We start from the raw sequence: 24,880 nt of genomic DNA, 5'->3' as shown, positions 1-24,880 counted from the left end.
TCTCTGCTCTTCTGAGGGGGACTGGCACTTACAGAACCATCAGCTGGTTCTTCATCCCTATGAATACTGAGTCTGAATGCACTTTGCATTCATAGAGCTTGCTCACAGCCTTGACAGGATCATTTCCTTGGCCAGAATCCTGGAGATGTCTTTCTGGTTCATCTCAGCAGCATCTTTCACAGATTGTTTCACTTTTGGGGGGTTTTTTGGATACCAGGGATTGAACTCGGGGGCACTCAACTACTGAACCACATCCCCAGCCCTATTTTGTATTTTATTTAGAGACAGGGTCTCACTGAGTTGCTTAGTGCCTCTCCGTCGTTGCTGAGGCAGGCTTTGAACTCTCAATCTTCCTGCCTCAGCCTCCTGAGCCGCTGGGATTAGAGGCAATGCACCCCTGCGCCTGGCTTCACTCTCCCCATCATCCCCCTATATATCTCTCTTATTTGCCTGTTACTAATTCTCATTTCCTTTCTTTTCTTCAATGACCATTTACTGACCAACATTTTGGGAGGCTTCTGCTGGTTTTTTGTTCCCTGAGGTCACTGGCTTTGATGGGATGTTTTAGTGTGTTTGTTGGGTTTTTTTACTATTCTAAAATACTTCAGTAAATCTCTTTACACAGTTTTGTTTGTTTTTTGCCTTCTCTAATCTTGAAATTAAAGTTTTGGTTCATATGTCATTTGTGTAGAGTACTCCCTCTAGTATCTCACTTTAATAAGATACCTGGTAGACAGGTGTGGTAGCACATACCTGTAATCCCAGCGACTCAAGAGGCTGAGGATTATGGCTCAGTAATAGAGCACTTGCCTAACATGTTTGAGGCACTGTGTTCGATCCTCATCACCTCATTAAAAAAAAAAAAAGTAAATAAGGTATTGTGTCCATCTACAACTAAAAAATAAAATAAAAATAAAAAAGCCTGGGGATATTGCTCAGTGGTTAAACTCCCCTGGGTTCAATCCCTGGTACAGAAAAGAAAAAAAAAAGACACCTGGTAGTCTATTCTCTGAGGTTTCACTTGGTTCCACTGCCTAAAAATGTGTTCATCAGCTCTTGGATAGACCAGGCCATTAGAGACCTAAGCAGTGGCATCCAGCTGGTGATGGAAGGCTTAGCAGTATATCCCTTAGGGCTGAGCATCTCACCAGCTGTTAGGCTGTATGTTGTCTGCTTATAAGTCTGTCTCTGTGGATAGCACTGCTTTCCCAACTACAGGAACTAGGAGCAATTCAGTCCATCCCTGCAGCCCCTGTATGTGCAGAACCGTAGTCTTTACTGTCTAGGTTCCTTAAGAAGCAAAGAAACCTGAGTCTTTGTACAAGGATCGAAGAAAAATCTAGGTTTCCCTGCCATTGCTTCCTTAGTTCTCTCCTCACTTGAGAAAGTATCGCCCTCCACCTGGCTTTCTGCCCTGGAGATCTCAAGGCAACTTGGGGCCCGAGATGGACTCTTCCTAGCATGTCTGCTTTTGTTTTAGTGTATTTCATGGAGGAAGATGGGTAGGAGATGGGATCAGGAATTTGTACTCTGCCATCTTCCCAGAATCTCAGTCTTTGTTCTTTTTTACTTTCTGTTTTTTAATGTTTCGGATATTTTCAGAATTGCTTCACAGTATTCCATTTCCTATAGCTTTTGATAATGTCAATATCTAAAGCATTCACCTGTGTATTACATATCGAAATGGATACCCACCTTGCCCTCTAGAATTCTAATGTGCATGCATATAAGACAGAAAAGTAATCCTGGAAGTGCTAGCGAAAAAATATTAACTTTGATTTTTTTTTTTTTTTTTTGTACTAGGAATTGAACTCAGGGTAGTCAACCACTGAGCTCCATCCCCAGGCCATTTTGTATTTTTTTTTTAGAGACAGGGTCTCACTGAGTTGCTTAGCACCCTGCTTTTGCTTGAGGCTGGCTTTGAACTCTTGATCTTCCTGTTTCAGCCTCCTGAGTTGCTGGGATCACAGGCATGCACCACCACACCCAGCTTAACTCGGATTCTTTTAAATAGTACATCAAAGTAGTCACGTGGAAGAGATACAATTTACAAAGAGTGGCTTTTGCCCTTCTTTCAGTCATAGTCAATCTGTGACCTTTGTCAGCTGGTGTGAAACCCAGCATAATGTTGCTTGTATGTCCCAAAGTCTGCCTAGTGTTTCTCAAGTAGAATTTGGAAATAATTTGTGCATAACTTGAGGGCTGGTTGTATATAAATATGTGCTTTGAGTTCTATTTTATGGTTGTAATTCTCTGCTTCCCTCTCAACAGTTTTTCCTGATTAAGAATATTTTAGCAGTTGGATCCATTCAAAACTATTTTAAGACGCTTTATGTGATTTGTTAATATCTTACTTCATTTGTTACTTTGAAGAAATGACTTGCTGCCTTACACAAAAAGACATCATTGGATTGCAGTGGGGTCATTCAGAAAAAGGACAATGGAAAGTGGTTTGGGGAAGTGCTTTTCCCACTTGCTGCTTTGAGTGATGATGTTGTTCACCAAAGTTTCCCATTCACTGTTAGGGGTGTGATGAGTCTGTGCACAGTAACATTAAATGCCAATTTAATTGTTTCTTTTTTCCCTCCTTAAAGCATTGCTATGGCAACGAAAGAAAATATGACTTCACAGAGAGGAATGTTAAAGTCAATTCACAGCAAAATGAACACTTTGGCCAGTATCCTTTTTGAAAGTTTGAACTCTGCTTTGTGGGGTGGACGGAAGAATATACCTATTCTTTTTTTTTTGCAGGTGGGCAGTGGGAGGTAACTGACATCAATAGAGCCTCTCAGTAATTACATAGGACAAATACTTTCTAATTTGTGAAAGTTCATGCTGAAAGTATCACCTGGGTTTAGTGCTAGTAAATTTAGGGGGAAAAAAACCTGAATTTTAAAATTGTTCACAAAATTATCTTTACATTTAAATGTACTGAATCTATGGTAGGACTCCATAATATACACTATTATTATCTAAACATCATAAATTATATTTTTTTAATCCAGTTTGGAGAATGAGTCAGTGTTAGATGCTTAGAAGAAGATAGCCATATACTCAGATGAGTTGTAACTGCTGATAGAAGTGTTGTGACTCTGCATGCACAAGTTGAATTCCAGGATAAGTGCCCAACTTATTTATTGTGACCTCTACTTCTTAAATTATTCAGTTTCCCAATTTAAATTCAGATTGTTAATTATACTTCCAAGAAGCCCAGTAGGGAAACTGAGAAGCCTACCACTTAGAAGCGCTTTACTTACTCTCAGAGAAGACAAGCCTTAGGGGAAAAAATCTTTCTTTTCCAAAAATTGTGGAGAAGACCTGTAATTTTCAAAGGTTGAGTATATTCTAGTCCTAGATAATTCAAGGTCACTTCTACCTATTTAAGATCATGAATACTTATTTGCTTAAGGAAAAGGATATCTTAGAGTTTATTGTTACTTTCCAATCTTCATTGGATTTTTTTCTTGTTACCCTAGCATAAACTGCACATTCAAAATTGTTTATTATTTATATGATGCTATATACTGTTACATGCATTATTTTATTTTATCATCAGCATAAAAGAGAAAATGCAGAAATTATTATTGTTTTGCAAATGAAGAATTAGGCTTAGAAAAGTAGCTTGGCTCAGGTCTACAGTTAGTAAAGAACAAATTAGAGATTCAAATTTTAAGTTCCCATTGCATTTTCCGTGAAATCCTGGTGTCCTTTTTTTGGGGGATTGGGGGGTACTAGAGATTGAACCCAGGGGCATTTTACCATAGAGCCATATCCCCAGCCCTTATTTTTTATATTGAGACCAGGTATCACTAAGTTACTTAGGGCCTTGCTAAGTTACCAAGGCTGGCCTCGAGCTTCAGATCTTCCTATGTCCAATTCTTGAGTTGCTGGGATTATAGGCATGAGCTACCACACTCAGCCCTAGTGTCCTTCTTAAACGATGAACTTGGTTGTCAATAAGTAAGTTTGTTTTGGGTGAAACCACTGAAACTTTTAAACGGAAGTGGAGGTTGGATAGTTGGATTACTTGTAATACTCACTAAAACCTGTCTAAATTGTCCATTAGAATTTGTCCCCATTGTTCTTCATGCCTTCTTCTCTAGTCTGAATGTCTTTTTTCTCTATTGGACCCTAAGTTCTCTTAAGACAATAAAGTATCCCACAGCCCAGAATAGTGTCTGGTACAGATGAGCAACCCAGGAATTTTATACTTCATTCTAGAATAGCAAAAAACAATCAAACAAAATGGCGTGAGTTGTCAGGACACCGTAGAGTAGCAACAGAAACCTAATTCAGACTGACTTAAAGAGAAAAGAGGGGAATTAACTATAAATTATTAACTATAAATTCCAGAGATAGAGTTTGGTTTCAGACATGCTGGATTCACAAGCTCAGATTTTATTTTCTCTCTTTTTTTTACCTTCCCTTCTCCTCTCATAACTCAGCCTTCTTCTGTTAACATGCCAGGATTTTTTGTAGTTGGGTTTATTTAAGTCCTCCTTAGCCTCCTAATATAATGGATAAAATTACTCTCAGGCAGGCATTTCCCTATGATGATAGAGATGACTCTTAACACCAAATCAAAAGATTGGGGAAAATAATGTCCTTTCTAACAGCTGTCACAAAAGTCCCAATGAGGACTGTGGTTGCCCCAGCTTGAATTACTGCCCTTTCCTAACCCAGTCATTGGCCAAGGGAAGGGATTGTCTTACCAATTCTGAGTTTGTATGCACTCCTCTGACTTGTGTTGTTTTTGGTGGTGGTACCAGGGATTGAACTCAGGGGCATTTGACCACTGAGCCCCTTCTCCAGCCCTATTTTGTATTTTATTTAGAGACAGGATCTCACTGAGTTGCTTAGCGCCTCGCTATTGCTGAGGCTGGCTTTGAACCCATGATCCTCCTCCCTCACAGCCTCCTGAGCCGCTGGGATTACAGGCGTGTGCCACTGCACCCAACATTATATGTACTCTTGATGGCAGAGGGCAGGGTCAGCCCCACCTTATTACATGCACTGAACTAGATTATTATAGGAAAGAGGGGTGATTTCTAAAGGTAAACTGGGAAAAACTATGTCTACTATAGATAGTTTCCTGAAATCAAAAATTTACCATAATCTCAATGGATTTGTTTATCATTATTTAACTAAAAAAAAAAAAAATTAAGCATTTTTCTCTCTGAAATTTTTTACCTTGTAAAAAAGATTTTATGACTTCAGTACATGTTTCCTTTTATACATCTTTAAAACCATTTCTTCCAATTGTATTTTTTCTTTAATTCAAAAATACATTAATGCCTATAGTATACACTGAAGAAATTTCAGGATTAGAAGACATGATCATATAGCATGTAGACTATATATGTACACAAATGTAATCCATGATCAGAGTCATTTTGTTACAGAAAAACACAGTAAAGACTCTCAAGGAGCGGGGATTATTCCAGATCTCTAGTATCCTTGGTGGGTTGTGTCATTGGTTTTCCTGAACTTGATATAATACCTCTGATAAACAAAGAGGATTCCTCTGTATTGTCAGAAACCATTGCCAGAAATACAAAACAGTTTGGGCGCTTTGGTCAACAACATACAAACAAGTAAGAGTATGACAATAAGTTGAAATACTAAGTAAAATATAATTATAACTATTATAAAACCCCCCAAATTGAAAATTTCTCATCTTTCTTAATGTTCTCTAAATAGACAAGAGCATTTTAACCCATTTTCTGCCTGTATTGCTGTAAAGTAAATTTTAAATTTTAAATAATTTACCAATACCTAATTATATAGACCCCAAGATTGGCTTCAATCAGCTGCTTGAATGCAAGAATAGTTATTTCTCTATGGAGAAAGGATCAGGTTTTCTTCAAAATCCACAGGCAGAACTTCCCAGTCTCCTGAAAGAAGACAGCGGGGTGCAACAGCAGAGAGAAAAAGTGGGGAGTGGGATGAGGGAGGGGAGGTGGTAGCTCCTCCATACTAGCTCCCACCCTGACCTGAAGCTTGGCAGTAATTCCATTGTATACGAGAACAGTCATCATTATTTTCTTTTTCTATTATTTTTTTTCTTTTTATTATTCTCATTTATATGTTAGATATAAGAATGGCAGTACTGTACTCCCCCGACCTTTTGTTATTGTTGTTGGTACCAGGGATTGAACTCCAGGGCACTCGACCACTGAGCCACTTCCCCGCTCCTATTTTCTATTTTATTTAGAGACAGGGTCTCACTGAGGTGCTTAGCGCCTTTATTTCAGTTTTGGAATATGTGTTTGCTAAAGACTCCCTGAGTATGATTCCCCCTTGTTTCCTCTCATCATTTCTTCTTTCTGGACTCCACTCATGGCTATTCTTTTAATTCCTGTGACTTTTCAGCAAAGAGACTTCTTTCAAATATGACCTTAATAAAGATTTCCCAAAGATCGTTTTCCTGCTGTGAACAGCCTGATCCAGAGGATCAATCTTAGGAAGCGGCGAGACTCCCTCATCCTAGGTGGTGTGATTGGTGTCTGCACCATCCTATTGCTGCTGTATGCTTTCCATTGATGGACATCTCCATGGACTCTTGACGACCACCACTTTCACGCCCTGATCTGGAATAAGGAAAAGTAGGAAGAAGTTGACCATCCTGACAATTAATCTGACCACCAGATGAATTCAAACTAATAGTATGGCTCTGTGACATGGTCAGGTCGTACTAAAGCCACAGATTTTTCTGTGCTATCTTTTCTAACACACATTTCCCCATTTTTTAGTTTAAAAAAAAAAAAAGAAGGGGAGATTTAGTTGCTTTTGTCTCCCTACGAGGTAAGTAAACCAATCAAAAACAGAACTTCCGTGCTTCAAGTGACAGTGCTGAATCCTGAGGACAAGCCAGATCTTACGGCTGGATTCTTCAAAATGCCAGGTTTCTCTGCGTCCAAAGACTGCTTTTCTTTCAGCCACCTGATTAGGTTGTGAATAAAAATAATTCTTGTTCTTTTATCTAACACTCAAGATGAGAAATCACAAGTCTTTCCTTGATAATCTGGGCTATAGATTCCTATCTCTGTCCCCAGTTTTTTTTTATATATATTCAAGGAAAACTCCATTTTTTCACAGACTCTTTTGAGATGCTGATAAGCCAACAACAGCATGTTTGAGGTTGTCTGAAATGGAGACACAGCAAAAAAGCTTTTGTGTTTTCTTTTTTAAAATTCTGAGTACACTGACTATATTGCTGGAAAAACATTGAGAATGACAGACCTTTTTTTTTTTTTTTTTAAGTAAATTGCTTTACTTTTTTGGGTTTTTTTCTTCCACTACAAGATAATGAAATCTACAACTACTACTATAAAATAATGAAACCTTAATTCTACCATGATGAAAGAGAGAAACTAATAGCCAATGTCTGTAACACCCCCAATTTTTCCCTGTTATGTCAGCATTAACACTGGTAACTGGAGGCAGGGGCACTGCTCAATTTTCAGTGAGATTTATTCGACAAACAAAATACAAAAAGACATTCAGAAGTCACTATCCAGATAATCCTTTTGTAAATGCTCCACAACTTAGGAGCAAAAGTTTAACAACTACTGCCTGATGTGTCAGGAATTCTGTGTTCTGTGAAAATCTATTCATTCCAAATCTCTTAAGCTTTTCCAGACATCCAGAGAATGATTTCACTGTCAAAGGTGCCTGTGACAGAATCTGTCTAACTGCACCTATCTTCTATTACCATCCCTGGACAGTGACAGAAATGTAAACTACTCACCAGAATTCTTTCCCAGATTAACCATTTCTCAGTTTCTGTAAATTCATTACGTATCTTACTGAACTACCAGGTAGTTTAAAGACTTCTAACATCTACACTCCTTACCGAGAGAAGGCTGCTGCTCTTCCCCATTGAAATTTACCATGATGTTTATATCATCTTCAGACTGTGCCACAGGGAAGGAGGACATTAGCTTGTCATTCTTCGCTATGGTGTGTATATGCTGCTGTTCAGGTGGACTTGATGAACTGCCTCATGGGTAGACTTAACATCGGACTGGCTGAGAGATTTATCATTCTGGTGTCAAAGTTTTATTACATTCTGGGTATGAAGGGCATTTGATATATTTTTCTTAACTATGGGGTTTATTTTTATAAATATGGGTTGACTGATCAGTTCATTGACTGGGGATGCCCTTAAAAGAAAGTTAAGTTTTCCCATTGTGAACCTAAAGGATCGGGGAAGTAAGTTCATTTGTTAAACTCTCTTTTGGGAAAACAAAACTTCTCTCCCCTGAAACTATTATCTTTGATTTTTCAAAGGGCCTTGATTGGTGGTTGTGCCTCAGTTAGAATTTGTGGGACCTTGGTTGCTATATAGTTGGCATTTATAAAATCTGAAGTATCATAAATAAAGTTATTTATTTAATTATGCTACCAGTCTTTTTTACTGGTCTGATTACTTGGTTCATTCATTAAAGTTGGTTGTGTGAGAGTAAAAGTAAGACACAGCTAATCTAGCTTGCTGCAGCTGATGGCTGAGGAGCCTTTCCAGGACGGTTGTGCTTATACGAAGTAAAAGAATTATGTCGATTATTTTCTTTATGAAAATAAAGAAACTAGTTCTTCCAAGGAAGTTGAAAAAGTTTGGTGTAGATGTTGGTGTCAGATGGGTCTGACTAACCTCCCAGTGCTGTCACCCATAGTGAGGTGCCCCAGGTAGCTAGGAGAGTGAGTACATGGATAGAAGAGTGCTCTTGCCTTCCCCTTCAGTTCCTGCCTTCGTTTGCAGAAAGGAAATGGAGATGTGTTTCTTGTAGAAAGGATCTTAATTTGGATCCTGAAACTGCTGATTTGAATTTCAGTCTTATGCCATTTAAACTTTTCTTTCTTTCTTTTTTTTTTTTTAAGTCATCTTGCTTTTCTCCCCCTTTTCGCTGTCTTCCTTACAGGGCAGTTGCTAGAGTCAGGAGCCAACAGCTAGTTACTTATTAAAGCCAGTCAAGCCCAGGTGAGGTCAGAAGGAATTTCCTATTTCCGGTCCCAGTGAAATGTTGCCTCTTAGTAAAGTTTTGCCCCTTTGGCCATTGTCTTGTATAAGTCTTTCCATTTTGGATCTTTTTACTAACCGTTCAAAACTTCATTTCATTAAAAAATGTGAAAAACAATAGCAACAAAAAGGCAAAAATGTTCAGTGTATTTTTCTTTTATTTCTTTTCTTTCCTTTTTTAAAAAGATGGGGTTTTGCTAAGTTCCCCAGACTTGTCTCATACTTGCAGTCCTCCTGCCTTGGCCTCCTGAGAAATTGGAATTATAAGCATATGCCACTGTGCCTGGTTCAGAATGGCATATTTCTTAAGATTTTTTTTTAATGTATATTGATGACCTTAGTGAAAATATTTAACTTATTGCTCAAGTTCAAGTTCAAGCTCAGATACCCAAGTACTACGGATTATCCATCCTGGAAATGTCCACATTCTTTTTGTTATTATTTAATGATGCTGGAGGACTCCCTGTAACCTGCATTGCTCACTTTTTAATTTTTCCAATGTTGAAAAGGGCTTTCCTTCTCCACTATTCCTTTTTTCTTTTACTAAAATTCACTTTCTAAGATAATGGCTTTTTCCATACTGCCCCATACTCAGACCAAACGTGGGGGTAAACTCCTGAGAAAGGAGACAGATGAGGAGACACCTTGAGGGTACTTTCTGTACCTGGAGCCAAATAATATTTACTTAGTTCTCTCATTTTGGCTGTGAACACATCTGAAAAGAATAAAAAGACATTTACTAGGCCTTTTGATACAAAACTCAGCCCCTGTGAAATTGACGCACCTTACATTTTCATTCCCCCACCCATGAATTTTATGTTTCACTGTTAATGATCCCAACTCGATGGAAATGACTTTTAGGAACTTGTGTTTCCTCGTTAGCTAGATATAATTTCTGGAAATTGATTTGCGTTTTCTAACTTGTAATATTAAAGTAAGCTGTTGAGGATAACTGACCATGTCCAGTGTTACCCTGAGTTTGGTGGCAAAAATAACTAAAGAACAAATGGATTCTGCTCAGATTACAATGACTGTTTCATTCTCCTTTTAGACCAGAAGTTATGTAGCCTGGTCTCCAAAATGATGCATAACTTTTCATCATCTTAACAAACTAATCTTGTTTATTCCTTAATAAATCTATATACCCTAAAGTTTCATAGGGAGAAAGAAAATGAGGAAGGAACAAGTAAATTTTAAGAATGTTTATTGGGTAAGAAGCTGAGACAAAACTGAGCCATGTCTTAAGGGATCTTTCTCATTTTCTTTGTATCTAACCTAAGATCTGATGTTAGTATCAAATTATTTCATCCATTTCCATCCTGTTTGCTCTTTGAGAGGGGGAAATCAATTCCAATTACACTTTACTATGATGGAAGATGTTTTCTCATGAAAAATGCCAATACAGATTTTTTAAAATCTATTCTTTTCCAAATGCACTTTCTAATTTTTTGCTTTTAAAATAGCTTCTTGGAACCAATTTTATTGTATTTGTACTTAATTTTTGTTCTCATCTAAATGTGCATTTTCTGATTGTATAGAAGAAGCTTTGTTATGTAATTTAATAATAAATTAAATATCTAAATGGTTGTGCCTACGGTTGTTTGTATTAGAACAATAACCACAGAGGCAGTTTGGGACTGGTGATTATGAAATCTTTGGTATTGACAAGTATTTTTCATGATGTCTTAAAGCCCATGATAAAACAAAAAAGGTGCTAACGTACTATTACCCAGTGTTCAAAAATCATGTGGCCAGATACGGTGGTACACACCTGTAATCCTAGCAGCTCAGGAGGCTGAGGCAGGAGGATTGCAAGTTCAAAGCCAACCTCAGCAATTTAGCCCTAAGCAATTTGGGGAGGCTAAGGGGGTCTCAAAAAAGGGGGTGAGGAGGCTGGGGATGTGGCTCAGTGGTTAAGTACCCCTGGGTTCAATCCCTGGTACCAAAAAAAAAAAAATCATGAACAATCCACCAATTTTTCCCCCAGTACTCAGGGGTGCTATACCACTAATGACTGGAGTACAGGTGTGTGTTCCTAAGCCCCATAGACAATTTTTTTTAAGTGGCTTTAACTTGGACCAAATTTCCCACCCACCTGTTCATACCTGAATTATTCCTAGAGAGCACAGAGGCCAGGCCTGACTCAGAACAGTCACCACCTCAGTTGATGCCTTTCCTTTTAAGTGCAGTACTTCTGAAGGGCTGCCACTCCTTTTTTATCTGTCTTTGGTACCAGGGTTTGAACCCAGGGGTGCTTAACCACTGAGCCACATCTTCAGCCCTTTATTTTTTATTTAGAGACGGGGTCTTACTAAGTTGCTTAGGGTCTCACTGAGTTGTTAAGGCTGGCTTTGAACTCATGATCCTCCTGCCTCAACCTTGCAAGCTGCTGAGATCACAAGCACGCGCTACTGTGCCCAGCACTCATCTGCCCTTTTCTTATAAAAGGCTCTGTGGCATTTCTGTCTGATACCAGAAATGCCTAGAAGTAAATGAACATGTGGCCGGAAAACTCGCTGAAGATGTTTCCCATTAGGACATTTTTTCTTGTTTCTCTAAAGCAAAAGCCAGGAGAAAAATATTTTATTCCTTCTTTTTTTTTTTTAATGCTTTTTAGTTGTTGATAGATGTTTATTTCATTTATTTATATGTAGTGCTGAGAATCGAACCCAGTGCCTCACACATGCCAGGTAAGTGCACTACCCCTGAGCCACAGCCCCAACCCTATTTTATTCCTTCTTGAAGATACAAATTTGCGTGGCTGAGTTGGAGCAGAAAAGAATACACTTTGCAAAGCCTGATGCTTTCTGTCAGCTCGCCTTAGCTAAGATTTCCCAGTTCAGCAGACTGCTTTGCTTGCAAAACTCTTGTACTATTAATCTTACAAAGATACTTAAAAGCTGAAAACACTGGGTGCTGAGAAGTCTAACTTCCTGCTTAGAGGAATACTAGCTATTACTTGAAGGTGTTCCTGCCCCCTGACAATGGTCTTTATTATTATCCTGATCTACAGTGTTCAGTGTCCCTCCTTTGAGAGAGAAAGCTTTTAAGAAGCAATCATTTAACTAGTCCATTTCTTTTAAAATTTTTTTTAATATCTACTCTTTTATGGAAATTGGTTGCAGGAGGATCAAATAAATATAGTTACTTTTAATCCAATGCAAGGAACATGTAGTTTAAACAATCATTTCCCTGAAAGTGACAAGTTATCTCTGAATGTAGTACTTTGTGTTTTTCAACCTCGTCCTATTTCTCTCCCTATTTCTCTCCCTGTCCCCCACTGCCTGTCCCACAAGATGAATCCTACATAAATGGATTCTTCATTACCTATGTTGCAGCCACTGTGAGTGGATACCCTGCCTCTCTAACCTCCCACCTGACATCACCCCCACACATAGTGAATTAACCTAACTTCCTAAATAACCTGTCATCACTGTACCAGTTATGGGTGGCTCCCTAATATCTAGGGCAGTGTGCTGTCAAAGAGTTAGCCAAAAAAATGTCTGCCTACCACTTTGTTTAATACAAAACACATGAAGTCCTCTTTGCCTACTGAAGTAGCTTTCTCCTTTTACAGATGAGGACACAAACCCTGTAACAGATGAAATGCTTGTTCAGAATCACAAGGTCCTTCTGATAGCAGTCGGCTGCCCTTGGCCTAACCATTTTCCCATCTATAAGCAGGGCTGCTTGGTGCACTGGAAAGAACAAGACTTACAGAGTTGGGCATCCTATATTCTAGTGCTGGATACTTTTAGGCCATGGGCAAGTTGCTAAACCATTCTGTTTTCCTATCTACAAAATGGACTCTAGCACCTTTATGCAGTTGTGGAGATCAAATCAAAAGATAATGATGGTACAGAATTACTCAGAATGTCCTCAAAGAATGATGGGCAGTGAGTGCTGGGGAAGTTTTCAATCAGACGTCAAATCCCTGAGAGCCAGGGTACTATTGCCTTCACCTCTATATCATGTATAGGAATTAAATGACTATAGCTCTTTAGTCATTTAAATCTTATTCAGAGCCCCTACCCTACTGGGCTTGCAAAAAAAAAAAGTCAACCTTGTTCATACTTGAATCTACTTCCCTTTGCCTCTTGGGTTGTGCAAAGCTCCCAAGAGTCTTTCACAGTCCCAGACTATTTGGAGCAGAACTCAGATTCACACTGGATCCCACAGACGCTCACTGAGCCATGCAGTCCTTTGAAATCTCCAGACCCTCCCATTCTCTGCCACCCTTGGACCTAGAGATCTTTTTCCCATCCCATAGCCATTTCCCCCAAGGTGCTGCCACCCACAGGGGCACTGGGAGGGCAAGGGCAGTCAGTACAATCGGGTGGCCTCTCCTCCCCACCACTTGCCATCTCACAGGAAGCTCAACATCTCCCTCATCTTCCCACCTTCCTCCTCTCCCCCACCACACAGGAGAACCCACTGTGTTTTTAGAATGTTGGCCTCTCCTTGGTGGGCATAGAAGGAAAAGGCTGCTAATTAATTCCTCCACTAACTCAACAGTGATGGCGTCCTCAGTTCCTCACACATAGTAGGCATCCAGTGTGTCAAGTGAATGGAGGAAGGAATTGTTTTTAAATGATACAGAGTGTTAACACTAATTCTCTTGTCTTCATGAGCTCAGAGTCCAGTGCCTTTATAGATGGTCCTGCCCTATATCCTGCTGTCTCCCCAGAGCTCAGAGGGGGTGCCTCTGATTGAACCATATGATTAAATCTCTCCCTTAGAACTGGGGAGTACTGGGTCAGAATTCTTCCAGTGGTCTCACCTGGAGCCTAGGGGCATTTGACAATGTCTGGAGACATCTTGGATTGTCAGAATGGGGAGAGGTGGAGAAGATGCTACTAGTATTTAGTAGGTGGAGGCCAGAAAAGCTGTAAATATCCTATAGTGCACAAAGACAGCCCCTGCAGTAAAGGATTATCCAGCCCAAAATGTCAGTAATGCCAAGGTTGAGAAATCGTGGCTCAAACTGAATTCATGTTAAAGTTGGCAGTGTCCCTCTGGGAATGGAGATGATTCAAATGAGTCCTGGTTCCTCCTTAACACCCTCGACCAGTGTATGCTGCCTGTGGGACATCTGGTCTCCACTATGCTTGCCCTGTCTTTTATGCTGCCTTGTCCATCTCTCCTTCACCCCCACGACATACACAATTCTCACCATTCCAGGTGACTTAATGTCCCAAGACTTGTAAACTTGCACTTTCTGGAAGGATCTTCTTTCCAAGCCTGCCTGTGAAATGCTTCCTGCTTGTTTTAAAATTTAATATCAGAAGAAACTGTTTAATGAGCATAGGGTTTTCTTTTTTGGGTAGTAAATGTTTGGGAATCACACAGGTGGTAGTTGCACAACTCCGTGACTATACTAAGTGCCAGAGAATTATACATTTTAAATGATTAATTGTATATTATGTGAATTTCACCTCGATTTTGACTAAGATCCACGTATCTTTTTAGTTTGAACTGCTAGGACAAATTACTTTAGACTGGGCTAAACAACAATTCATTTCTCACAGGCTGGGTAGTTCAAGGTGCTGGCAGATACAGTATCTAGTGAGGACCCACACTTCCTGGTTTGCAGACAGCTCTTGTATACTCACCTGACAAATGACACAGAAAGCAAGTTTCTTGTCTGTTCCATTCATGGAGCCCCACACATCTAACCCAGTTGCCTCTCCAAGCCCTCACCTCCTAATACTATCATGTTGGAGGTTAGGATTTCAATATGTGAACATTGAAGGGAGAACCACAAATATTCAACCCATTCCTCTTCCTCTGGGAAGACTCTCTGGCTCTCCCCTCCCCTCTGCCTCCTGATTTCCTTTGTGCTCCCTCAACTCTATCAGAACATTTCATCCCGTTACATTCAGTAGGCACCTCCCTGTCTCCCCATGAGGGCATTGTGAGCAGGGGCTGTCCTAGTTCCTCTTTATATCCCCCCACACAATGAACATAGTATGTGCTCAATATATATTGAAAAGGGAGAATGAGATAAATGGAAGGATCCAGTTGCCCTGAACTAAAGTACAGCAACCTGGGATTGAATGTTGTCACAAGTTCTCACCTCTTCATTAACTACCCCTCCCTGTGGTACACACCTAAACTTTCCGTTTTCTTGTCTGGTGATGGGTCAGGTAAAGAGAGCACTGCAATACCCCCAAGTATCCACACCCATTTCAAGATATCCCTATTACCAAAGAAAACTTCGGAAGCAAAGAGTAATTGCAAACCAGACTGCACTGTCAACTCGTGAAAGAGTGATCTTCAATGAGGTCCCTTTCGTGGAATTCAGGTTGCTGCTTGGCAGCCTATATAGAAATTATCCTTTCCATTTCAGAGAGGTGAGACTTGAACCAGTGAGAGACATAGGACAATTGTGTAGCAACTATCGAAGTCGTAAATGAACATAACCCCTGATCAAGTGACTCCACCTCTAAGAATCTCATAGAGGTAAAAAGATGTATCTATACGGATGTTAATGGCACATTAATTATAAATGAAAAGACTTTAAATAACCTAACTTGGGCTGGGGTTGTGGCTCAGTGGTAGCGCGCTCACCTAGCATGTGTAAGGCACTGGGTTCAATCCTCAGCACTACATAAAAATAAATAAAATAAAGGTATTATGTCCAACTACAACTTAAAAAAAAAAAACTTCCCTCCAGCCCTTTCCCACCCACTCTTCCCAAGTAACCACGGCTCTGCTTTCTGTCACAATAAATTAGTTTGAATTTTCTAGAGTTTTTGTTTGTTTGTTTGTTTTGATACTGAGGATTGAACTCAGGGGCCATATCCCCAGCCTTTTTTATATTTTATTTAGAGACAGGGACTTGCTAAGTTGTTTAGGGCCTTGCTAAGTCACTGAGGCTGACTTTGAACTCAAGATCCTCCTGTCTTAGCCTCCCAAGCCACTGGGATGAAAGGCATGGGCCACTGCACCCAGCTCCTAGTGTAGTATACAAGTAGAATCATAGAATATGTACTTTTCCAAGGTGAGGGAATCTGGCTTCTTTCACTTATCTTTACTATTTTGATATTCAAGCATGTTGTTTGTATCCCAAGAATCCATTCTGTTTTACTGCTGAATGGCGTCCCATCGTGTGAATGGGATACAATTTTCTCATCTGCTTCTCTGCTGTTGCCCTCTTGGGTTGATTCCATTTGGGAGCCATGACAAGTGAAGCTGCTCTGAACGTTCCTGCACAAGTCTAGGTATAGACACATTTCCTTTTCTCTTTGGTAAATGTCTACAAGAATAACTGGATCATTTGGCAAATGTGTTTTTAACTTTGTAAGAAAATGCCAAGTATTCTCCTAAGTATTTGATTTTGCAATTGAGTCTACGCGAGTCCCAGTTCATAGCCCAACCAACATTTGGTGTAAGTCTTCTGAGTTTCAGCCACTGAATTAGATGCGCAGTGACCTCTTGTGTGGTTTGCATCTGCATTTCCCTAATGATGAAGGATGTTGATCATCTTTCCACGAGTGTGTTTGTCATCTGCATTATCTTTTTGGTGAAATATTGGTTCAAATACTTCTCCCATTTTAATAAGCAGTTTGTTTTAGGGTGTCAAATAGGGGGAAAGATATTCAAGAAAGTGTCACGAGCAGTTGCCTGATGAAAAGAACAAGCAGACTGCAGGTCCTAGGTGGGGAGGACTCTTGATCTTTCACTCTGCAGAGACTGCATTTTACAATCATTTCAATTACATCTTTAAAAATCGAAGTAGCCACTTTGAAAACATCAGTATTGAAAGCATATTTCTTAATGGATAGATAGAGACTGTTCTGTTTAGCCAAGAGCACTTCAGAAATTCCACGCTGGTAGGAAATTGGAGCACCGAACCATTAATGGACCTGTGAGCGTTTCTCATCGTATCATAGTCAATCATTTCTGGTGGCACCCAGTTGGCAATGATGACGTCTGGGCCATGGCTCCACTAAGACAAGCAGAACTGGGGGTTTCTACTTAAGTGGACACTGTAGCAGCTTTCTGACTTCTTGCCCCTTTTCTACTGAAGGTGACCCATGAAGAGAATCTAAAAAGGGCTCTCCCAGCCTGTCTTGGATCAAAGGTTTGATTAATTTTCTTTCTCACAGTCTGCTTTCTGCTTCCCACCTGGGATGTGATGTAGGCTTGTAGGTATTGTAGACCCTAGGCAGGTAAGCACCTCGTCCAAGTTCATGTCCTTTTAAGAAAGCAATGGAGACTAACAAGAATTGCTTTCTCTTCCAAGACTTCTTAGTGACTGTATTCTGGTCTTGCTCTGGGATCCAACCCATTAATCAGTTCATACAAATTTCACATAAATTAAAATTCATTGGCTAGGCAGCGTTCTACCAAATTGATGTTTAATTCTAAGTAAACACTTGCATTTTCCTTAAAGAAGTTCTTGACTGGGTGTATGGTGCACACTCAAAATCCCAGCTACTCAAGAGGCTGAGGCAGGAGGATTGTAAGTTCGAGGCCCAGTCTAGGCAACTTAACAAGACTGTCTCAAAATAAAAAGGACTGGGGATATAGTTCAGTGGTAGAGGGCTTGCCTAGCATATGCAAAGCCCTGAATTTATTCCCCAGCAATACAATACTAGAAAAAAAGTTCTTTATCCCAGGGAAGTATATTGCTGTCATAATTTGAATGTCATTGACAGGAAATTGTATATATTTCAGCCTAGAACTCCCTGCTGAAAATGGCAAAGTTCAGTATATGAGCTTTTTTAAGTAAGTATTTTTTAACAGCAAAATTAACATGTGTTTATTGTAGAAAATATGGATCACACAGGAAAATAAAAATGTTCTATTCCCCCAGCATTCCACGATGGCTGTTATTACTCTGTGTATTATTCATTTTTACATGTCTAGCCAGGCACAGTAGTGCATGCCTATAATCCCAGTGGTTTGGGAGGCTGAGACAGGAGGATAGTGAGCTCAAAGCCACTCACTTAGTGAGGCCCTAAGCAACTTGGTGGGTGAGACTATAACTCTAAATAAAATATAAACAATGACTGGGGATGTGCCTCAGTGGTTACGTGCCCCTGGGTTCAATCCCCAGTACCAAAAAATAAAAAATGTCTAAACACATGAATGTTTTATGTAAAACTGGGAGATAATATGGTGTATACTGTCTTGTGACCAGATTTTTTCATGTTATGCACATGTTTTAGGGACAGACAAGGTAAGGCACAGAACATAGCAGGAAACAGTTTTATTTGGCTGCAGCCAGGTTCAAAGGGCACAGATTTTGCTGTAATCAATCAATCCTCTGAACCCCGAGTTCAGGTAGTTTCATCAGAGTTTTATACCCAGCATGTAAGGGGAGGGGCTCAGAAGTTCACAGTCTGCAGAAGTTCACATAAAAGCAGCTTTTTCTTTCACTGTTCTGGGCAAATTAACCCTTCAAGGACAACACCTGAGAAGGGGAGAGCTTCTTCTCCCCTTTCTTTCCTCCCCCTGCCAGCTGTTACCATGGAGCCCAATTGGTAACTTATCTTTAAAATATAGACATATCTGTGAAGCCAGCTCAAGGCCAGAGGCCTTGTTTACACATTTCTACAAACTACTATACTGGATACGTTTGTGAAAAACTAGTAAGGGGGAGTGCTGGTATCTTCCCGACCAGTGGCCAAGTAAGACAGGGCAACATGAAAATAGGAAGTTTATCTACAATGAACTCTTTTGCAGAGACTCTTTTGCTGACAGTCCTAAAATCTTCCATGGTGAAGATTTCTGGAGAGGCCCAGTTAAGACTTTTCTGTGGAGAAAGGGGATGCCACTACACACAGGCACAACTTCCCATGTCATTAATCTTCATATGCAACAGGCTTTGCAGTGGCCACATTGAATTTCATCATGCAGATGCCCAACCCCTGATTAACTGTTCAAATATAACCAATACCCTGTGTTTTTTTTTAACTATACAGTAATTTCTTATTTTTATCTCATTATAAATAACCAAACAACACTTGGTTTTCTTTTCTAAAATCTTGAAAGCAGGATACATTCTGCCAATTCCCAGACTACTAAGTCTACAACCTCAGGATTTCTTTCTGAGTCATGGTTTGGGGACTGTTTTATGGGTTGAAGACCCAGTGGTGCTCTCCAGTTTGCCAAGAGGGATATTTAATTGCTTCCTGAACTTCTGGACATCCTAAGAAGAGAGGTCAGGATGGCCCCAGGTCGGAGAGATCAGCATTCACCCATTTAGAGTGGGCCAGGAATTGTGTCATGGAGGCAGAACGGAACAGGCAGAACTAAATGACCTCTCCCTCAAGTTGCGTTTTAAACTCATCGTCTCATGGTCCCCTGGTGCTGCCTATATTTGGGACACTCCACTTCCTGTTTGGATTCATTACTGCGGTTTTCCCTAATCTTTGTTGCATATTACAATCACCTGCTTAATTTTGGCATTTAAAACATACTGGGAAGAGTGCTGGAACTTATTCCCAGAACTTCTGATCCAATTAGAGTGGAGCCAGGATGCTAAAATACACACACACACACACACACACACACAGCCAGTGTTGAAGAACCTCTGCTTTATAGCTGTATGGCTTTCAGCTGCATGTGTGGCGCTGACCTTGGTGCTGAATATCTCCAGGCCACAAGCTGCTCTCAAAGGGTCACCACTTCTTGCCTGGCTGTGCCAGAGTCACAAGAAGTTAATCCAAAAATGCTGATATGAGCCAGGTACAGTGACACATGCCTGTAATCCCAGCAGTTTGGGAGGCTGAGGCAGGAGGATCGCAGGTTCAAAACCAGCCCCAGCAACTGAGAGAAAGAGGCTGTACACAACCTAGTGAGACCTTGTCTCTAAATAAAAAATTTAAAAGGTCTGGGGATGTGGCTCAGTGGGTAAGTGCCCTTAAGTTCAATCCCTGGTACAAAAAAAAATGCTGATATGTGAAGGAAGGAGTATTCTGCCTCTCTCCAAAAGAATAGATGGAAAACTCAGCCTTTCACTGAAGCTTCATCTACCTTTCCAGATGGCTGATGAGCCACAGAAACAGCAGACATTGCCTAAAGGATCCCTTTCAGGGCTGAGCTTTTAATGCCCAGAAGCATATCCCAGAGCTAAACAGGACTGTGTTCACATCAGGCAAAAAGCATCTTGCTCTGAGTGACAGTATTTGCTCCTTGGGGGCAAGCAGGCCTTGCCTTGGACTTGGAGCTTGGAGGCACCTGAATAGCTGGAGAAGAGAGATAAGCATGCCTGGCATTCTGGGTAGGTATCCAGTTTTGAAGGAGGGAGCATCAGACCCAGAATCATAGATATGATTTTCACAGTTTTCTCTTGGTCTCGCTAATGGTCAATTCCTTCTCTATAAAAGGGATAATAAAGTGGCTGCTGTGATTATGTCATAATTATGGCCTGATGATGTTGGTAGGGTTATGTGAGTTAATGCTCATAAGTACATCAACAAAGGCAATGGTAGGGCTGGGGCTGTAGCTCAGTGGTAGAGCGCTTGCCTAGCATGCGTGAGGCACTGGGTTCGATCGTCAGCACCACATAAAAATAAAACAAATAAAGGCATTCAGTCCATCTATAACTACAAAAAAAATTTAATCAGCTATGATAAAGGCAGCTAAGGGGCAGGAATGAGAGGTGAGTTCTGTGTGGACAGGACTTGAAGCTGGGAAACTTTGTTTTGTTGGGAGGGAGTGGGGGAAGTACCGGGGATTGAACTCAGGGGCACTCAATCACTGAGCTACATCCCCAGCCCTAATTTGTATTTTCTTTAAAGACAGGGTCTCACTGAGTTGCTTAGCACCTCGCTTTTGCTGAGGCTGGCTTTGAACTCTTGATCCTCCTGTCTCAGCCTCCTAAACCTCTGGGATTACAGGTATGCACCCCTGTGCCTGGCAAGAAATCAATTTTTGTTGTCCAACTCCAACAGTTATAAGGCTTTGGTTTCTCATCTGTAAAATGAGGACACTAATCCCAATTTTTAGGTTCTCATGAAGCTCAAAAGACCTGGGAAAGGAAGTGATACATTGTACATGTTCAATAAATGTTACTTTGGAATCTGTTAAAGCAAAACTGAGCTTCTGAGAGTGGCACCAAGAGTTTCCCCAGATGATTAGCATTGAGAATGAGAAACCATTGGTGAAAATGAAAATCTGCTACCTGCTATGGATTCCACTCCTCTGTGGTCTGCCTGTCTCCCACTCTCTAGCTGTATGTAGTGGGGGTAACTCTTCTGTCTCCTCTCCAGTCACATGCCCAGCCAGTCCCCAGCCCAGGGTTTTCTTAATGTTTGCATCACTGAATCCCTCCTTCTGCTAGCAGAGAGAAAACTTTAGGGAAGTGGATTTTTTTACCCCTGAGGACCTCGCCTCCTCCAAAGAATGAACCTTCAGTGCGCAGGCTTCCCTGCACCTGCCCGGGGGGAGATACCTCTGAGCAAAGCAGGAACAGCCTGCTGCTACACTGGACTCTTTGGAGAGGCTCCTTGGGTAGCTGGGACGTTGCCCTTGATGGGAGAGGAACACTCAGTGCCAAAATCAGGCTAGGACTAAGCTTGAAGAAACTTTAAGAAGCGAACTTCCCAGAACATGAATAGGAATCCAGAAATGGGAGCCCTTAGACTTTTCATTAAAATTGGGCTGGGGGCCTAGCTCAGTGGTCACGGGCACCAAAAACATAAAATGATGGTTTGGACTATTGTGTTGAGTTCCCAGCAGAGTCCTGGCTGGGGAGTGCTGGTGACCGCAGCTGTAGGTGAGCAGACAGGATAGCACCGGGGTTGTCCTGGGAAGAGCCCAGGTGGGGGCACTGAAAGACCTGCAGAATTTAAACTAGAACCCGGGAGTCTCTTTGTGGGATCCCACTTGTAAACTTGCTGTGGGGAGAGTGCAGACTGCAAGGATCATTGCAAAAGCTGCTCTGAGACAATTTGTAGCTTTGAAAGAACAAGGAATAAGAGAGGCAGGGTGGTACATTTTTAATTTGCAAGGACACGTGGAATCTAGTTTAAAGGAGGTGGTAAACCTGTGTCAGTGAAGAACTACTACCATCTCCTACCCTCCCCACAATGGTTTCACAATTTTCTAAAAGATGTTTAACAAACATAGAGTTTTACATTCTGATGGATAAAGGCCAATTCATATGAAACCAGTCAGACAGCAGAAGTCTCAAGGAGGGGTCACCCTTTATAAACTCCCGTGACCTTTGTCTCAGTTAACCAGGTTGCCAGACCTCCCTGTTGAATTCACTCTTATGAAATCCATTTCCTTAACACACAGACGAAGGCTTTTGACAGAAGAACATCCAAAGGCAAAGGGCATTGAAATCCCCTGAGACGTGCCTCGGAGCTTCTTTTCAATTGAAACCCTTCTGAAAATGTAACCCCTGATTCTGATTTGATAGGTTTTTCTAAAAGATGGCTCTCTTATTATTATTGCATCTGGACTTCCTGTCCTAACTCCACTGAGGAACAGCTGCAAGATCTTGAGCAAGTCAATGAACCTCTCTGATTCCTGGACAAAAAAAAATAAAATAAAGGGTTTTGAGGATACAGTCCCCCACAGTAGGGATCTGACAGGAGCCCTTCCTCCTCCCTCACTCTGCCCCTCTCAGGAGTACTCAGGGTAGGCATGTGACTCTCAGGTCATCTTCATGGGATCCACCTTCTCTGTGCCTTCTGGCATCCAGAGCCTCCCTGAGCCACACCTGACCTGAAACAATTTGTTACATTTGGGGTGTAGAATTCGGGATAGGGAAGAGCTAGAAACAGGTAGCCTCACCTGAGCGCTCATCCATCAGCCATGCAGGAGGGCGGCTGCTGTGGTCAGGCCCTCTCCTGGGCTCACAGCCTGGGCACAGACAGACGAGGTCCCTGCTCTCATAGGACTTAGGGGTGTGGTGGGGAGAAACAGTCAACAAGGAAATAAAGAAGTCAATAAGATGAGTTCAGATGGCGGCAAGTGCCACAACTAACTGTAAGCTGCTTAGAGAGAGAGAGAGAGGAAGTGGCGAGGCTATGAAGTGGGGGAAGATTTTTTTTTTATGCCTTTTACATTTTCCAATTTTGCCACAGTGAGTTGGTATCAATGATGTAATGCAAATGAAATTAGGGAAGAAACAAAACATCCAGCCCTGGGGAAAAATCACCCAGGAGGGAGAGGGGACCCTACCCAGTTGGAAGAGCTGTGGAGGCCACTGGGGTGGGGGGCAGATTTTTTCCCCCTCTATTTGCCCCACATTTTGTTATCATTAAGTCATGCTCATAATTAAACCCGCTGTGCAGGGAGCCACGTGCTAATCGCCTTGGGTGCGTGTTTACCGCCTGCCTGTTTAACCAGCCCAGGAGCAGCTCCCAGAGGTCACGATCAAAACACGAGTTCATTGTGCTTGAGTTCAGTTTCCCCTAGAGGGCAGCCTGGAACTGTGTTCCCCTCCCCAGGGAATGTCTTGGGACCCTAGAAGTTCTTGACTTGCCAACCACCTGGAGGGAGCTAGGCCTCCCAAAGTAGGATCTGGTTTTAGTGGTGAAAACAAATCACATTGGCTTTTTCTCAGATCCAGGTTCAGTCCCAGAACACACTTCCCAGCATTCAATTGCCCCTTAAATGGACATCTTGGCACAGCCACAGGTCCGCAGAATGGCTCAGCAACAGGGAAAGGGGCTTCCACTTCCATAGAGGAAGGAAGAGGATCTGAAGAGCCCGGTGTCCCCACTAGACCAAGCAGCCCTGCCTGCAGCTGGGGTCCCAAGAGGGCACAGTTAGGATTACAGCAAAGAAAGACAATTGAGTGGGACTCAGAGGAGACTGGCAATCAGGGCCTGACCGAAGTCCAGTTCTCAGGTGAGGACCCAGAGCCAGAATTGAATCCAAAGCAAAGGTCAGGAAGATGTGACCCCTGGGACACTCCCTGGGACAATGCACAGGGCGGGAGCTTTTCAGGATTCTGGCTCAGTCAGGCCAAGCTCCGAGAGTAGCTTCCAAGGGCCTCCAGCCCCTCCGACCACGCCTGCTGCATCCCCACCTTGGGTTCCAGACTGTTTGGTCTGGCGAGGCTGGTGCATCTGCAGAGGGTGGGCCCCAGGAAAACGGAAGAGGTCTGTGACTTAAAAGCAAAGTCCGGCTGCTGTGCAAAGAGCACTTAGCTGAGCCCTTTCGTTATAAAGTGGCTGCTGCTCTATATTCAAAACAAATCCCTTCTTAAAAGCCTGGAAGACAAACGCTCAGATATTCACATTGATTGTTTCAGCTAATGGATTAAAGGGAATAATTTTTCCTCCCTCATAAATTCCTATTTTTAATTAAATTATGAATTATAAAAGTAATACAGGGATAAAGTTCGTTGGAAGTTTCCAATGATACGAGGGTTATGAAATAAAAACCCAAAGGCAGCCTTTATCACCTCCTCAATCCTCCTGCCCATCCACCTGGCCACTGTGTGCAGTTTGGCATATATAAGTTGCCTGGTTTTTATGTAGTTTTGTTTGTTTGCAGTACTGGGGGTTGAACCCAGGGTTTTGTGCATGCTAGGCAAGCGCTCTATCACGGAGCCACACCCCCCAGCACCCCCGTTTTGTAAATTGAAGAATGAATCTCACAATGGCCCCGGGCACACAGACAATTTCCGTGGAGAGGAGATGCTCTACAGAATTGGGCGGCTGTCTGAGAGTCAAGGTGAGGGCTCCACCATCAGATAGGGGCCTCTGGGGACAGGGGTCCTTGCACCACAGTCCCTCTACAAGCTGCATTGCTGGGAGTGCAAGGCCAGGGCCTGCTGTGTTCTCACCTAGAAACTTCTTCCTCTGAGGAATCCAATATATAAAGAGATCCTTGTTACAACTTCCTGGAGGAACCTACAATTCAAACCAAATTGAGAAATTTCTAGAA

The 24,880-nt window shown here is 41.6% G+C and overlaps 1 protein-coding gene across 6 annotated transcripts in view; it reads left to right on the top strand.

Moving 5' to 3' along the window:
* Positions 1-22,531, top strand: part of Gosr1 (golgi SNAP receptor complex member 1) — a 58,441-nt gene extending 35,910 nt beyond the window's left edge. For 2 of the 6 annotated variants that reach the window (XM_048793400.1, XM_048793394.1), the window contains exons 8-10: positions 2,595-2,677; positions 5,516-5,594; positions 6,373-8,403. In XM_048793400.1, the coding sequence (XP_048649357.1) occupies positions 2,595-2,677; positions 5,516-5,594; positions 6,373-6,436 (226 nt within the window). In that variant the 3' untranslated portion in view covers positions 6,437-8,403. Of the gene's footprint in view, positions 1-2,594; positions 2,678-5,515; positions 5,595-6,372; positions 8,404-14,090; positions 14,319-22,273 lie in introns of those variants that run through there. The other 4 variants (XM_015501040.2, XM_015501039.2, XM_048793422.1 and 1 more) reach the window with 3 other exon arrangements.
* The last annotated feature ends 2,349 nt before the right edge of the window (positions 22,532-24,880 follow it).

Source organism: Marmota marmota, unplaced genomic scaffold (genome assembly GCF_001458135.2).
Source record: "Marmota marmota marmota unplaced genomic scaffold, marMar, whole genome shotgun sequence".
In the NCBI taxonomy this organism is placed as follows: Eukaryota; Metazoa; Chordata; class Mammalia; order Rodentia; family Sciuridae; genus Marmota; species Marmota marmota.
The sequence above is the reverse complement of the archived record's forward strand: the minus strand, read 5'-3'. Positions and strand labels throughout refer to the sequence as shown.